This window comes from Sordaria macrospora, chromosome 7, assembly GCF_033870435.1.
Source record: "Sordaria macrospora chromosome 7, complete sequence".
In the NCBI taxonomy this organism is placed as follows: domain Eukaryota; kingdom Fungi; phylum Ascomycota; class Sordariomycetes; order Sordariales; family Sordariaceae; genus Sordaria; species Sordaria macrospora.
In genome coordinates this window covers 1,937,974-1,950,807 of record NC_089377.1, presented here as the reverse complement: position 1 = coordinate 1,950,807, position 12,834 = coordinate 1,937,974, and the positions used below count along the sequence as shown (strand labels likewise).

Genomic DNA, 12,834 nt, shown 5'->3' with positions numbered 1-12,834 from the left:
AAATAACCAAACTAAAAAAGATGCAAACAGGGGTCTAGATAAGGCATTTGAGTGCATTTCTTTTTCGCCACGTGCTTTTCCGTTCAGTTGCCGACCACTGACACGGATATGGCGGCCTTGGTTTTCGGTACAGTAGCCGGCCGGAAAGGTGAGGGAGGGTTCACCGTGGCATTCGTAGGACGGTGTGGTTAACCCTGGAGGTGATCCGTGCTCACACCTTGGTACAAGCAATGGGGGTTTAGTTTGGTACAGCGCGCGAGTAACATCAACAGAAGGAACTTCGTGGCAGTGATTGTTTACGCTTCACAAGAGGGATGATAATGAAATCGTTAACGCTAAGTTCCAAGGCTATTGTTACACCTGTAGTACAAAATTTTGGACGATAACACTGCTCCCAACTCCATATGCGTGTTAAGGCCCGCCCGCCCGCCAGCCACCCTGAAAGATGATAATGCCATGAAGAACCGCTGCCCTTCCCTTACTGCTCAACAGGAGCGTTCGCACTGCTTCCCCCGGTAGTCCCAGCCGCCCCCGTAGTCCCGGTAGTCCTCGTAGAATGCGACGTTCCCGGCCTAGGACTATTCGGCACACTAACCGCTCCAGTTCCCGCCGGCCCCGGAGACGGCGATGGCGAAACCCCCAACTTTTTCAACTTACTCCCCTTGGTATTAAACAAGCTCTTAACCTTCCTCAGTCTGCTCATCATAGCCTGATCCTTCTTCTTCCTCGCCTCCTCCGACTCATCATCATCATCATCTTGGTCTCCCTCTTCTTCGTCCCCTCCCCCTTCTTCTTGGCCACCTCCGACATGGAGACCACCAGGCGCACTATTCGGTTGCTGTAATGAGCCCCGAGTATCAGGCGTCATCGGCGTTCCCAACAATCCGCTCGCGCTCCCCGTCGCCCGATGCGGCGTCCCTTTGTTCTTCCCTCCTCCCAAAAACCCAAACCCAGAACTGGAGGACTTACTCCTCCCATGCAATAAGTCCCTGCCCTTCTCTCTCAATCGGCTCTCGTTCCTCAGTCCTTCCACTAGGACCTCCCAGGCGGCTTTGTCCGTCTCGCCCCTGGCTAAGGGCTTGGCGCCCGGGTTCCGCTGCGCTTGCGGGTTCTTCCAGGGACAGAAGAAGCGGTGCTCGCGCAGGGGGTCGAGGTGGTCCATGGGCGCGGGGACTAGGATCGTGTTGGTTTCCGAGTCGACTTGTTTGGATTTGAACATCCAGAGGCCGAGACGGCGGAGGCAGGTGTGGCAGGAGGCGGAGTTAGGGACGGCGGTGCCGAGACGAGGGTTCGAGAGGCCTTGCCAGCCGAGGAGGGCGAGGGCTAAGGCGGTGCGGTTGATCGCTGATGGTTGGTGTGAAGTGGATGGATTGGGGTTAGCCGATTGTGAGGTTGTGGCGCTCGATGGTGAAGGCTCGGTAAAGAAGTTTGGTGGCAGGTAGGAAAGGATGGTGTCGATGTCGAGACCTTCCGGCAGGCGGAGGTTGAACTCGTAAGGGAGAAAATCCTTGCGTTGGCAGAGCTCGTCGTATCGTCGGCGAAGAGTTTCGAGGGCTAGTTTGGGGTTGGGCAGAGGTAATCGTAGAAGCGAATCTGGTGACGGAACCCGTTAGCACACACATCATGACCCTCCCTTGCGGAAGACACTCACCATCGCAACCCTTCTTCCTCCAAAGGCAGTCCTCCCGGTGTGATGTGATAATCAGCTCAGCATACTGATCCACCACCGACTCAGCAATATCTGCGGCGATCAGCACTGGAATCTCCTTCCCATCAACCTCTTTGCGATTCAGCTTAACAGCCAGTTCATTGTTACAGAGCGTGCACTTAACGCGCTCCTTTCCCTGACAGACCCAGCCGCGCTTCGCCCATTCGATCTCGTTGACCCTGTCGGGTTTTGGTGTCCAGTCCGTCAGCTCTTGGAAGGTCGCCAATCGTCGCACGAGCTGGTCGCGGTCGCCGGGGCAGTATTTGGGTGGTTGCAGTTTCGTAACTGGACTATTCTGATTCGCATGATTGCCGCCGCCGATGGCTCCGGGCGCGGGGCTGCTGCTACTACCTGGTGGACCGGCGTGGGAGTTCCATTTTCGCAGGGTGATGTTGGAGATCGTGGTTTGCCCTTTCGTCGGGGTCGTTAACGTGATTGCGCTCGGTGTGGAGGGCAGCCCGCCGACACGGCGCTTCTTACTGAGATAGTCGAGGCTGTCGTTGGCCATGTTTGTGAACCTCGAGCTGGAGGTGGAGGCAGGCGTCGAGCTCAGAGGAGAGTCATTGCCATCGCGCGTCGAGGAGGAGAAGGGCGAGTCTGGGTTGTTGGTCGGCCGGCTCCCGATGCCCTGGAGCAGGGAGTTGAACTTGCGCTTAACCGTGGAGTTCATCGTGTCTAGTTCTCTCTCGATCGTATCGTAGGGGTCTCGGTATATGGTTGATGTTTCGGTACGGTTTGTGAATCAAAAGGCGCCGTTCAGCGACCGCGCCGCTTTGCCGTGTCCTTTTCGAAATGATGATGACCGTAGCAGGTTGAGTGGCCGAGCTCGCGTAAAATGGTCGTTTGGTGTTTTTAGAAGATTCAATCAGCGCTCGGAAGATTCCAGTCTGTCTATTGTAGCTGCCTTCCGATTGTCGTGAGGGAGGGTAGCAACGGCAGTTTGGTTACAGCTGTACGACCAATGATTGTGTTGAAGCAAGCTTTCGGTTTGGTGGGCTGAAGTCAAGAACCAAAAGAGAGCAGAAGATGCTCGAGTTGAAGTTCGGTTCCTGGGCAGTAGTGGACATGGACAGGGGGAACACGACCGGCTGTGGGTCTGCAGCTACTTAAATAGTGGGGCTCCCTGGCGGTTGCTTGCGCCCCACAGGCCATCTCCAATTCCAGGTTGTCTCCAACCACCAAAAGGGGACGTCATGCGTTTCATCACCAACAACAAAAAAACAAATCATCGTGTCATATACTCTTTATGAAATACTCAACATTACATATCCAATATGATCTACTATACTACTGTCTATTTTCTCCCGTACTAATATGCTACTCTCCAATCTTCCTCGCCCGGAATCCAATCCCAAACACTCTGCTCCGTAAAGCCAACGAGCTCAACACCACGCTAATACTGCTCAACGCCATGGCCAAGCTAGCCCACACCGGATCCAGCTTGACGTGGTTTCCCTTGCTCACAATGGGGTAGAACGCGCCCGCTGCCACGGGAAGCGCGATGCAGTTGTACACCACCGCCCACCCAAAGTTGAACTTGATCCTCCGGAAGACCGTGGCCGAGAGATCAAGGAGCGTCACCACCCCGCGCAGGTCGCTGTTGATAAGCACAAAGTCCGCGCTGCTGATGGCGATATCCGCTCCAGACCCAATGGCGATGCCGATATCTGCCGTTGCCAGCGCTGGACTGTCGTTGATGCCATCTCCGACCATGGCCACCATCGCGCGACGTGTGCTCGACTCGCTATCTTTGCCGACGCGCGCCTTTTCTGTCCCCTGCAAATACCTGATCTTATCAGCCTTCCCCGTAGGAAGTACGCCGGCGATGACCTGATCGGCGGGAATGCCGAGTTGGTATGCGACAGCAGCTGCGGTGACGGGGTTATCACCGGACAACATCCACACGCGAGTGCCCCGAGACTGAAGAGCTTTGACGATGAGCGGTGCTTCGGGACGGATGGGATCAGAGATTGACAACGCAACCGAAAGGATCCATGCATTGGGATCATTGCCCTGGTGTCGCCGTATGGCAACCAAAGCAACGGACTTGGCTTCACTCTTCCACTTCTGCAGCGTCTGGACAGTCTGATCCGAGATGGTAACGGAAAAGTCCTCCATAAGGGCTTCGTTACCGACAAGTAGATCAAAGCCATCTTGCGATTCGGCTCCAAGACACCTGGCCTTCATCCCCTTGCCAGCAATCTCCTGCAATTCCTCGACCTGGAATTTGGCAAACGTCTTTGCTGCACAAAAGGCCACGATGGCTTTCGCTATCGGATGACTGCTGTTCTCTTCGACCGCCTTTAGTGCCGCCAAAACAATGCTGCCTTCATCATCTTCTGCGTCATGGAAAACTTCTGAGTCCATGATCTTGGGCTCTCCTCCCATTGTCAAGGTGCCAGTCTTGTCGAAAACCACACAATCAACTCTGCTAGCCTTCTCAAACGCTTCACCTCCTCCCTTGGCCAAGATACCATGTTTCGCCGCGATGCCACCGCCAACAAAGATGGCCGTCGGAGCAGCCAGTGCCAGGCCGCAGGGGCAAGCGACCACAAAGACGGAAATCGCAAATTGCAGCGCAAACACGACCCATCCGCCCTTGGTGTCTCCAAGAAAGTCGTCTGACACATGACCACTATATCCAACAGCGAGCCAAATTATCCAAGTGGCTACCGCAATGGCAATGACGACAGGAACGAAATACGCCGTCAGCATATCCGCCACCTGCTCAATAGGAGCCCGTCTGGTCTGCCCTTCACGAACCGCCTTGACGACCTCGTCCAACATGGATTTGCCAGCCACACCGGTGATCCGGACCAAAAGCGGCGCGTCCTTGTTGATGGTGCCCGTATACACCTCGTCGCCTACGACCTTCTTAACCGGCTTCGACTCGCCCGTCAGGCTCGACTCATCCATGTTCCCTTCGCCGCGAACCACAATCCCGTCCGCCGGCGGGGAAGCACCATGTGGAATGCGCACGACATCACCATAATCAAGCGTATCCGCTTGCACCACCTCATCCCTTTCCTTCTCCGCAGCAGTACCGTACCCATCCACCAGACTTGCCGTCGTGGGCCTTAGTTTTCCCAACATCTCCACCGCGTCTCCCGTCCTCGACTTGCTATACGACTCAATCAGGCGTCCGACCAGCAAGAAGAAGGTCAAGAAAACGACCGAGTCAAAGTAAAAGTTGGAGTCATCCACCATGTGCACCTTCTGCGCTCCAGCCGCAACCATCTGGCAAACGGAGCTGACGTACGCAATCGTCGTCCCCAGCGACATGAGCGTGTTCATGCTGCCGAACCGATAAAAGCGCTGCAGCAGCGGGACGCGACTGCTGCGTCGCCACAGCGTCCTGATCTCCTTGTAGGCGCGCCTGTGGAAGATGTCGGCGGCAAAAAAGTAGACGGGCGTGGCCATGATCAAGAGCGCTATTTGCGCGCGCGAGATGCCGGCTGTCCATGGTTTCATCAAGAACTTGCGGGAGTTGTTACTCGAAGACACGAGGGTCATGTAGACGATGCCGATGATGAAAGTCGGGATGGCGACGATGAAAGAACCAATGACGCGCCAGAGGATTTGAAGTTGGTGCTGCCGCTGGATGGTCTTGGACTGCTCCTCGAGGGAAGGAGGGTGGTAGATGGACGCTTTAAAAGCCGGGTCGCTTGCCTCAATCGCCCTGAGGATGTGTCGGATCGTGAACTCGGGGGCGTCGGGCACGTAGACTATCTTGACAATCGGTCTCTTGTGACTCGGTTGGCTGATCACGTCCAGCTGCGGCCGGCGGAAGAAACCTGCCATCAGACTGGTGGAGACGCGTGACGGACAGTGTTCGCAGTACATGCCTTGGATCCGGATCTCGACTTCTCTTCTTTTCTGTCTTTGCTGTTCCTGTTCCTGTTCCCCGTCCGGGTCCTCGTCGTCGTGGTCCTGGTCCTGCATGGTGACGTTAACCAAAGTCTCTTCGTTGAGCGTCGCTTCGAACCCGAGATCTTCAACCTCGCCCACTAGCTTGTCGGCATTTTGTTTACCGCCGACGAAGTCGACAGTCGCGCTGTTGGTGAGCAGATTGACCGTAATGTCCTGCACCCACTCCCGCTTCTTCATCTCCTTGGTGATGGAGTTGGCGCAAGATGCGCAGGTCATGCCGCCAATGGACAAAGTGGCTCGCCATGTGTCTGATGCGCTGCTTTCACGACGTGCTTTTGGGGCTTTTGGGGCCTTTGACTTTGGTGGTGCCCTTGGCTTTGGAAGGTCGAGGGCAACGACCTTGTCAAGCTTCACGTCATAGCCCAAGTCTTCGATGGTTTCAACCAGCTCGGTCGCTTTGCTTTCGTCATAGATGTCGATAGCGGCGCTGTTGTTGATTAGGTTGACGGAGACATGAGCTATCCAGTCCTTTTTGTCAAGTTCGTTGGTGATGGTGTTGACGCAGGCAGCGCAGGTCATGCCGCCGATGGCGAATGTTGCTCTGTACAATTGCGGTGGTGGTTGTGGTTGTGGTTGAGACGATGATGATGTTCGTCGTCCTCTGGAAAGATCCACTGCGGTATCTGTCGAGATCAAGGACTTTGTTGTTGATGTTGCTGCCATCTTTCTGTTTCGAGCTGCGAAATCTAGAGCGTTACCCCTAACCTCTGAGACCGATGATTTCGGTTCGCCAACGACTGATTCCTTTCCTTCTTTTACCTTCTCTTCTGTTGCTACGTCGTGGCCGTTGGTGGACGTGCGACACTGCTCGCAGTTCTGGAGATGTGCTTCAGCCTGCTTTTGAGACCGCAATGGCTGGACGGTCCCGGAGAGGTTAAGGTTGGTGACCCATCTTGAGAAGAAGGCAGAAGGTGATGATGCCCTTTCTTGTGGATGTCGGCCAGGAATGGAACATTGCTGCTGCTGCTGCTGCTGAGTGTCATGATCGATGCCGAGATCCCCCCGAACCAGGAAGTTCTTGTCATTATCATCGTGACTGATACCAGTACTAGTCACGGTAGCAGTCGTCGTTACACCACTGACCTCGAACCCGCTGTCTTCCAAGGCGCGGTGCATGTCTCTGATCAAGGATGATACGGCGGATGTGGATGTGGATGTGCTGGAAAATGCGGCTGAAGAGCTGCCGTTGCCGTTGCCGTTGCCGTTGTCTGGTTGGGGGTCTCCTCCCTCTTCAAGTGAGTCGTAATGTTCCACCGTGACGACCGAAGTGACCACGTTGGGCGAGACCCATCGGATATGACTGGAATCGCACTGGAAAAGAACGTCCTTTATGGTCGAGACACACGAGGGACAGTGAAGATTGGAAATGAGAAATGAGGTCGTAATGGTGGTTTTCTTATTACCGACGGATGTCTCAGTCTCAGTCGCGGTGGACTGCTGCCGCCGCCGCGCTGGCATGCTGCGCTTGGATATTCCCATGTTTGCCTGATGCTTGCCAATGCTGATGTTTGAGTGTTTGGGATGCTTGGATAGTAGGTAGGTAGTGTTGGAATAAAAAAAAAGTCGATGATCACTTCAGTTCTTGTGTCCGTACAATTACCGTAAAGTGTTTCGAAGGTGGACGAGTCGGAGTAGTGGATGAATGAGGCTTGGGATGTTCTTTCCCTGTGTATATTAGTCCCGTGTCCCGATTTGGAAATTCGGGTTTTGATGTTGCTGATGATGATGATGATGATGGGGTCGTACCTTCTAAATAGCCTGAGTTCGCGATGGGAAAGATGATTCAATGCTGGAGTTGACAAAAAAGGATTTCGGAAGGTGTCCCTTGTTGACTGATGCTTGATGATTCGTGCTTGTTGTTGTCATTTCAAACTTGGTTGTTCACAGCTTGCTGTGATGACCATGGGGAAGGTTGAATGGTTGATATCAACCATGAAGATTGATGATGCTGTTGACCTGATACACAGTAAGGTGGGGAACGAGTCGTGTGAAAGATGGACGGGATGGGATTATTGAGGACAGAAAAAAACAGTCGATGGAAGACGACGGGCTGGACTCAGGAACGTATTAATGGAAAGAATATTGATCCAAAAGCCAGATTGAAATTTCCAGGGGAATGTTGTTGTGCCTTCCATTCGTTTCTGTATTATCCAGATCCTTTGACTTGAAGCACTTATACCTTCCTAGAGTATCGCCTTCCAGGTACCCTGTCATTACTCAGCTGGGTGTTTTCACGCACAATTCGCGCAAAGAGCCAAGCAAAGACCACTCGTTCGCTAAACGATGCAACAGACATGGGATGGATGAAATTGACATCTGACGAAGTGACGGGGGGATGGGAGACGCTGAACAACCTAAGATGGATGCAGAAAGAACACACTTATGCAGGAACAGGCAGGCAGTGATCTGATGCAGTCGGCACAAACAACTCAATGATTTTGGAAGTGGGGGAGATGATGGAGAACATGTTGAGTGCAGTTGGTGATGTTGGAAGGGCTAGAACAAAGAAAAAGGGGACGGGAGTTGGTCGTTAGCAACAAGATTCAACTCTTGGCAATCTTAAAACAAAATCTGGCTTTTCGCATGTGCTCATGACTGGAGTCCCTTTTGCCTATTCCTATCACGGTCATATGAAGTTGCGGATGGAATCTTCCGAAAACGTGATACCAGTCAGTCCTCGTGATGACGCCCGACGAAAATGGCAAACCACTGAAGGCACTGCTTTTGTGGGAGAATGACCGCCAAACGTTTTGGAATTCTGCGATCCGGGCAAAGAAATCGCAAACCTATAGAAAGACACTTATGATCCGATGGGTTTCGTTGAGTCAAACGGTTACACCTCTGATGGCTGTCAACAATGCGATGGAAGGTCTTTCCGTTGTTCCACGACCGATGACAGTCATGTTCCGGGTCGCCCCATCGGGAGATCCACGTGTATTCGGAGGATAGTGGAACCGTTAGTCTTCCGATTCACGACCGTCTTGTCGTCGGACTCGGCTGTGGATTCTGGGTGTCCGGGTCTCCATCCTACGGGGGTGAGAGGGGGGCCACGGGCAAAGAGGCCGATGCCGAAAACGGAGCTGGCGCAAAAGTGCATCAAGAAATCGCAATTGCAATTGCCACCACTGCACGTGATCCCACCGACAGCCGGCCGGTCCATGTTCGCCTGGAACTCGGGGTGTGCGGCAACTAACCCTAAGTGGTTAGACCGAATCACGCAATCGACATCAATCGCACGCAGTGTTCGGACACCGGCAACTTCAGACTGCCTCAAGGCTATCTTTTTTTGTTAGTCGCGGGATGAACACCCTCTCACTGAGTTGCGACCACCACAACGACGCCTTAGGTCCGTGGGGGATTACAATTGGTGATACTGTACTTGATGGGATTGGGTTGTCCCGGCGCTGCGGAAACGGAGGCAGTCGGGGTGCTCTGATACTCTCTGCTGTTGGTCAACTTACATCCATCCCGGAATCTTGAATCGCTCTAGTGTGTTATAGGAGCTCGCTTTGTAATAAAGCTGCTATTTTCTCTCTCTTACTTGACTCACCTCCGTCTTATTTCTTTGACGATCATCTCTCTCTTTTTCATCCCTCCGTGTCAACATCATATCTGCGTCGAGGAAGCGGTTATTTTGTTTCTTTTGCTTCCTGCGTTGATACGTCGTTGCGCGTGACAATCCATCCTCTTGAAGTGTTTATTCACCTTCAAGGGCATCGTCATCTCTCTCTTTTTTTGTTAATTGATATTCTTATCGATACCCCTTCCCACCACCACCATAACAATACACGTCAGGATGCCGTCTCTTGCCTCCATCTCCGGGCCGACCTATGTCACCAGCCAACTGCTTGTCCAGCAGACTGCCTACAAGCTCTCCGACAAGATCTTCTCTTACTCCCCCGATACCTTCGACCTCGATGTCGCCGTGAAGGAATGGGCCGAGGCCAACGAGAAGAACGTCCACGGTGAGACCACCACCGTTGTCCCTCTCCAGACCAGGGCCGGTGCCGGTGCTTTTGCCCTTGGCTACATCTTCTCCAAGGACTTTGACTTGGCCAAGCGCCATGTGCCCCAGACTCTCCTGGCCCCGTCGTTGAGCCTTCGTCACCTTCGCTCTTCCCTCGACCAGCTCGCCCTTCTCTATGGCGTCTCCAGCCCCTTCGTCGCCCACGTTGCTGCTGCCGACTACAACGCCCAGGATGGCCTCGGTGCCGACTACGCTACCGCTCTTCAGATCGCCGAGGACCTTGGTCTTGCCCTCGTTTCCAGCTCGTCTGCCTATGAGGTCCAGCACATGTCTCTGCTCGCCACTCTTTTGGCTTCTGTCCTCCCCACTCTCCACATCTACGACGGTATCCGCACCGCCAGGGAGTCCTTGAGGGTCGTCGATGCCCTCGGCGAGGCTCACATTGCCCATGTCTACGCCAAGGTCTCCAAGGAGGCTGCTGCCCTCAACAAGAGGCTGGATACCGCCGGCAAGGTTGTTGAGCTTCTCAAGGCCTTCAACAGCGAGCTCGGCACCTCTTATGCTCCTTTCGAGTACCACGGCCACGAGGCTCCCGAGACCGTCCTTGTCGTCTTCGGTAGCGCCGAGGCCCAGCTTGCCAAGCAGGTTGCTACCGCTTTGGCCGCCGATGGCAAGAAGGTTGGCACTGTTGTCGTCCGTGTCTACCGCCCCTTCGTCGAGGAGGCTTTCCTCGAGGTTCTCCCTGCCTCCGTTCAGCAAATTGCCGTTCTCGGCCAGGTCGCCGATGCTGCCTCCGTCGAGGATGCCAACGTGCAGTCTGCCCTCTACTCCGATGTCCTCACTGCTGTCTCCTTTACCGAGAAGCTGTCTCAGGCCCCCGAGGTCGTCGATATCCGTTATGCGGTCACTGATGCCCACACTCCCAGCTCCATCTCCTCCATCTTCGACAAGCTCACCAGCAAGGGTGAGACTGAGCCCGTCGCTTTCACTCTGGCCGCTGTCGAGGAGGCCCAGCAGTACGTTTTCTGGGATGTCGACAACTCCTCTGCCGTCGCTTCTCCTGCGGCCGTTGGCAAGCTCCTCGAGACCGAGCAGTCCAGCAACGTCTATGTTCACCAGACCTACGACAACCTCGTCCAGGGTGGTGTTGTTCGCACCGACATCAGGGTTTCCCAGAGATCCATCGAGGCTCCCTACCCTGTTGAGAACGCCGATGTCGTCTTCGTTGGTGAGGAGAAGCTCCTCAAGGAGATTGCTATTGTCAAGGGTGTCAAGGCCGGCGGCAAGCTCATTGTTCGTCTCCCCAGCTTCAAGGAGGACGAGCTTGAGAAGCGCATCCCTGCTGCTGCCCAGAAGGAGATTCAGGAGAAGAATGTCGAGCTCTACGTTCTCGACACTTCCTCGTCTCCTGCTCTCGAGAAGGAGGCTCGCCTCGTTGTTGACGTTGCCTTCCTCCGCGTTGCTCGTGCCGATATCACCAAGTTCGACTCCCTTTCTACTGACCAGGACGCTCTGACCGAGGCCGTCAACGCCCTTGACCAGTCCGTTCGCAAGGTTGAGGTGCCCGCCACTTGGGCCGAGGCTGAGGGTGCTGTTGCTCCCCTTGTTGACAGCGTCAAGCCCAACAGCTTCGTCGCCTTCCAGAAGGAGGAAGAAGAGGAGAGCTCCAGCCTCGAGAACTGGCAGTCTGCTGCCAAGGGCTTCGCTTTCAAGGAGGCCTACGGCACCCAGAACCAGCTCCGTCCTGACCTCACCGTCAAGACCTACACCATCAAGGTCAAGGAAAATCGCCGTCTTACCCCCACCAACTATGATCGCAACATCTTCCACATTGAGTTCGATCTTGGTGACTCGGGTCTCACCTACAACATTGGTGAGGCTCTTGGTATCCACGCCGACAACGACCCTGAGCAGGTCCTCCAGTTCATCCTGGCTTATGGCCTCAACGCGGACGACCTTGTCCAGGTTCCTTCCCGCGAGGATCCCGCCGTTCTCGAGACCAGGACCGTCTACCAGTCCCTCGTCCAGAACGTTGACATTCTCGGCAAGCCTCCCAAGCGCTTCTTCGAGTCCCTCGCCCAGTTCGCCACGGACGAGGAGGAGAAGAAGAAGCTCGAGCGTCTCGGCAGCAAGGAGGGCGCCGACGAGTTCAAGCGTCTTACCGAGGAGGATACTGTCACTTATGTCGATGTTCTCGACATGTTCAAGTCGGCCCACCCCGACTTCAGCGACCTTGTCCGCATCGTCGACCCGCTCAAGCGCAGAGAGTACTCCATCGCCTCTGCCCAGGCTGTTACCCCCAACTCGGTCACTCTCATGATCGTCGTTGTCAACTGGGTCGACACCAAGGGCCGCACCCGCTACGGCCACGCCACTCGCTACCTCTCCGGCCTTGCTCCCGGCGCCACCATTACGGCGTCCGTCAAGCCCTCGGTCATGAAGCTCCCCGTCAAGGACACGGCCCCCCTCATTATGGCCGGTCTTGGTACCGGTCTCGCTCCCTTCCGCGCGTTCGTCCAGTACCGCGCTATGCAGAAGGCGCAGGGCAAGGAGATCGGCTCCATCCTTCTCTACCTCGGTTCCCGCCACCAGCGCGAGGAGTACCTCTACGGCGAGGAGTGGGAGGCGTACCTCGACGCCGGCGTCATCACGCTGCTCGGCGCCGCCTTCTCGCGCGACCAGCCCGAGAAGATCTACATTCAGGATCGCATGCGCCAGACCGTCACCGACATCGTCAAGGCCTATATCCAGGAGGAGGGCTCCTTCTACCTCTGCGGTCCTACCTGGCCCGTGCCTGATGTCACTGCCGTGCTCGAGGAGGCCATTGCTGCTGAGGCTCAGGGGAGCGGCCGCAAGGTTGACCCCCGCAAGGAGATTGAGAGGCTTAAGGAGGATGGTCGCTATGTCCTTGAGGTGTACTAAATGTATGTCTCTGTGATGATTGTATGTGATGGATGGCTATATGGGAACATGTGTCTAGCGTGTTGTGTTTTTGTATGTATGCGATCATTGGTTCAATAAAATCTTGGTTGGCTGGGCGGTATTGTGGCACTGATATTCTTGACGAAAGCAATTCATTCAATTGGCTCCAATTTCATTGCCTACAACTATGTGGTGAAACTGTGTCCTGGCGAATGGTGAATGTTCGCTGCTGGAGAAATCTCGGAATGGGGACTTGTTCAGGGGCAAGGGAGCACCACCAGCAAACCAAGGAATGACCATGTCTACC

At 54.8% G+C, this 12,834-nt stretch overlaps 3 protein-coding genes across 3 annotated transcripts; 1 reads left to right on the top strand and 2 right to left on the bottom strand.

Annotated features, from left to right (window-relative positions):
- Window positions 1–281: 281 nt before the first annotated feature.
- Window positions 282–2,838, bottom strand: SMAC4_00659 (uncharacterized protein). The gene is made up of 2 exons (XM_003349723.2): window positions 1,652–2,838; window positions 282–1,593 (listed from the first exon to the last, which is right to left on the bottom strand). Exons 1-2 carry the CDS (start codon window positions 2,376–2,378, stop codon window positions 479–481), a joined length of 1,842 nt encoding a protein of 613 aa, XP_003349771.1. The 5' UTR covers window positions 2,379–2,838; the 3' UTR covers window positions 282–478.
- An 81-nt stretch (window positions 2,839–2,919) lies between these two features.
- Window positions 2,920–8,294, bottom strand: SMAC4_00660 (uncharacterized protein). Its single transcript, XM_003349724.2, has 2 exons — window positions 7,385–8,294; window positions 2,920–7,303 (listed from the first exon to the last, which is right to left on the bottom strand). The coding sequence occupies exon 2, from the start codon at window positions 7,115–7,117 to the stop codon at window positions 3,026–3,028; it is 4,092 nt and encodes a 1,363-aa protein (XP_003349772.1). The 5' UTR covers window positions 7,118–7,303; window positions 7,385–8,294; the 3' UTR covers window positions 2,920–3,025.
- A 1,140-nt stretch (window positions 8,295–9,434) lies between these two features.
- Window positions 9,435–12,527, top strand: SMAC4_00661 (uncharacterized protein; the record flags this gene model as incomplete). Its single annotated transcript, XM_024655922.2, has 1 exon — window positions 9,435–12,527. The coding sequence occupies one exon, from the start codon at window positions 9,435–9,437 to the stop codon at window positions 12,525–12,527; it is 3,093 nt and encodes a 1,030-aa protein (XP_024511053.2).
- Between the last annotated feature and the right edge of the window lie 307 nt (window positions 12,528–12,834).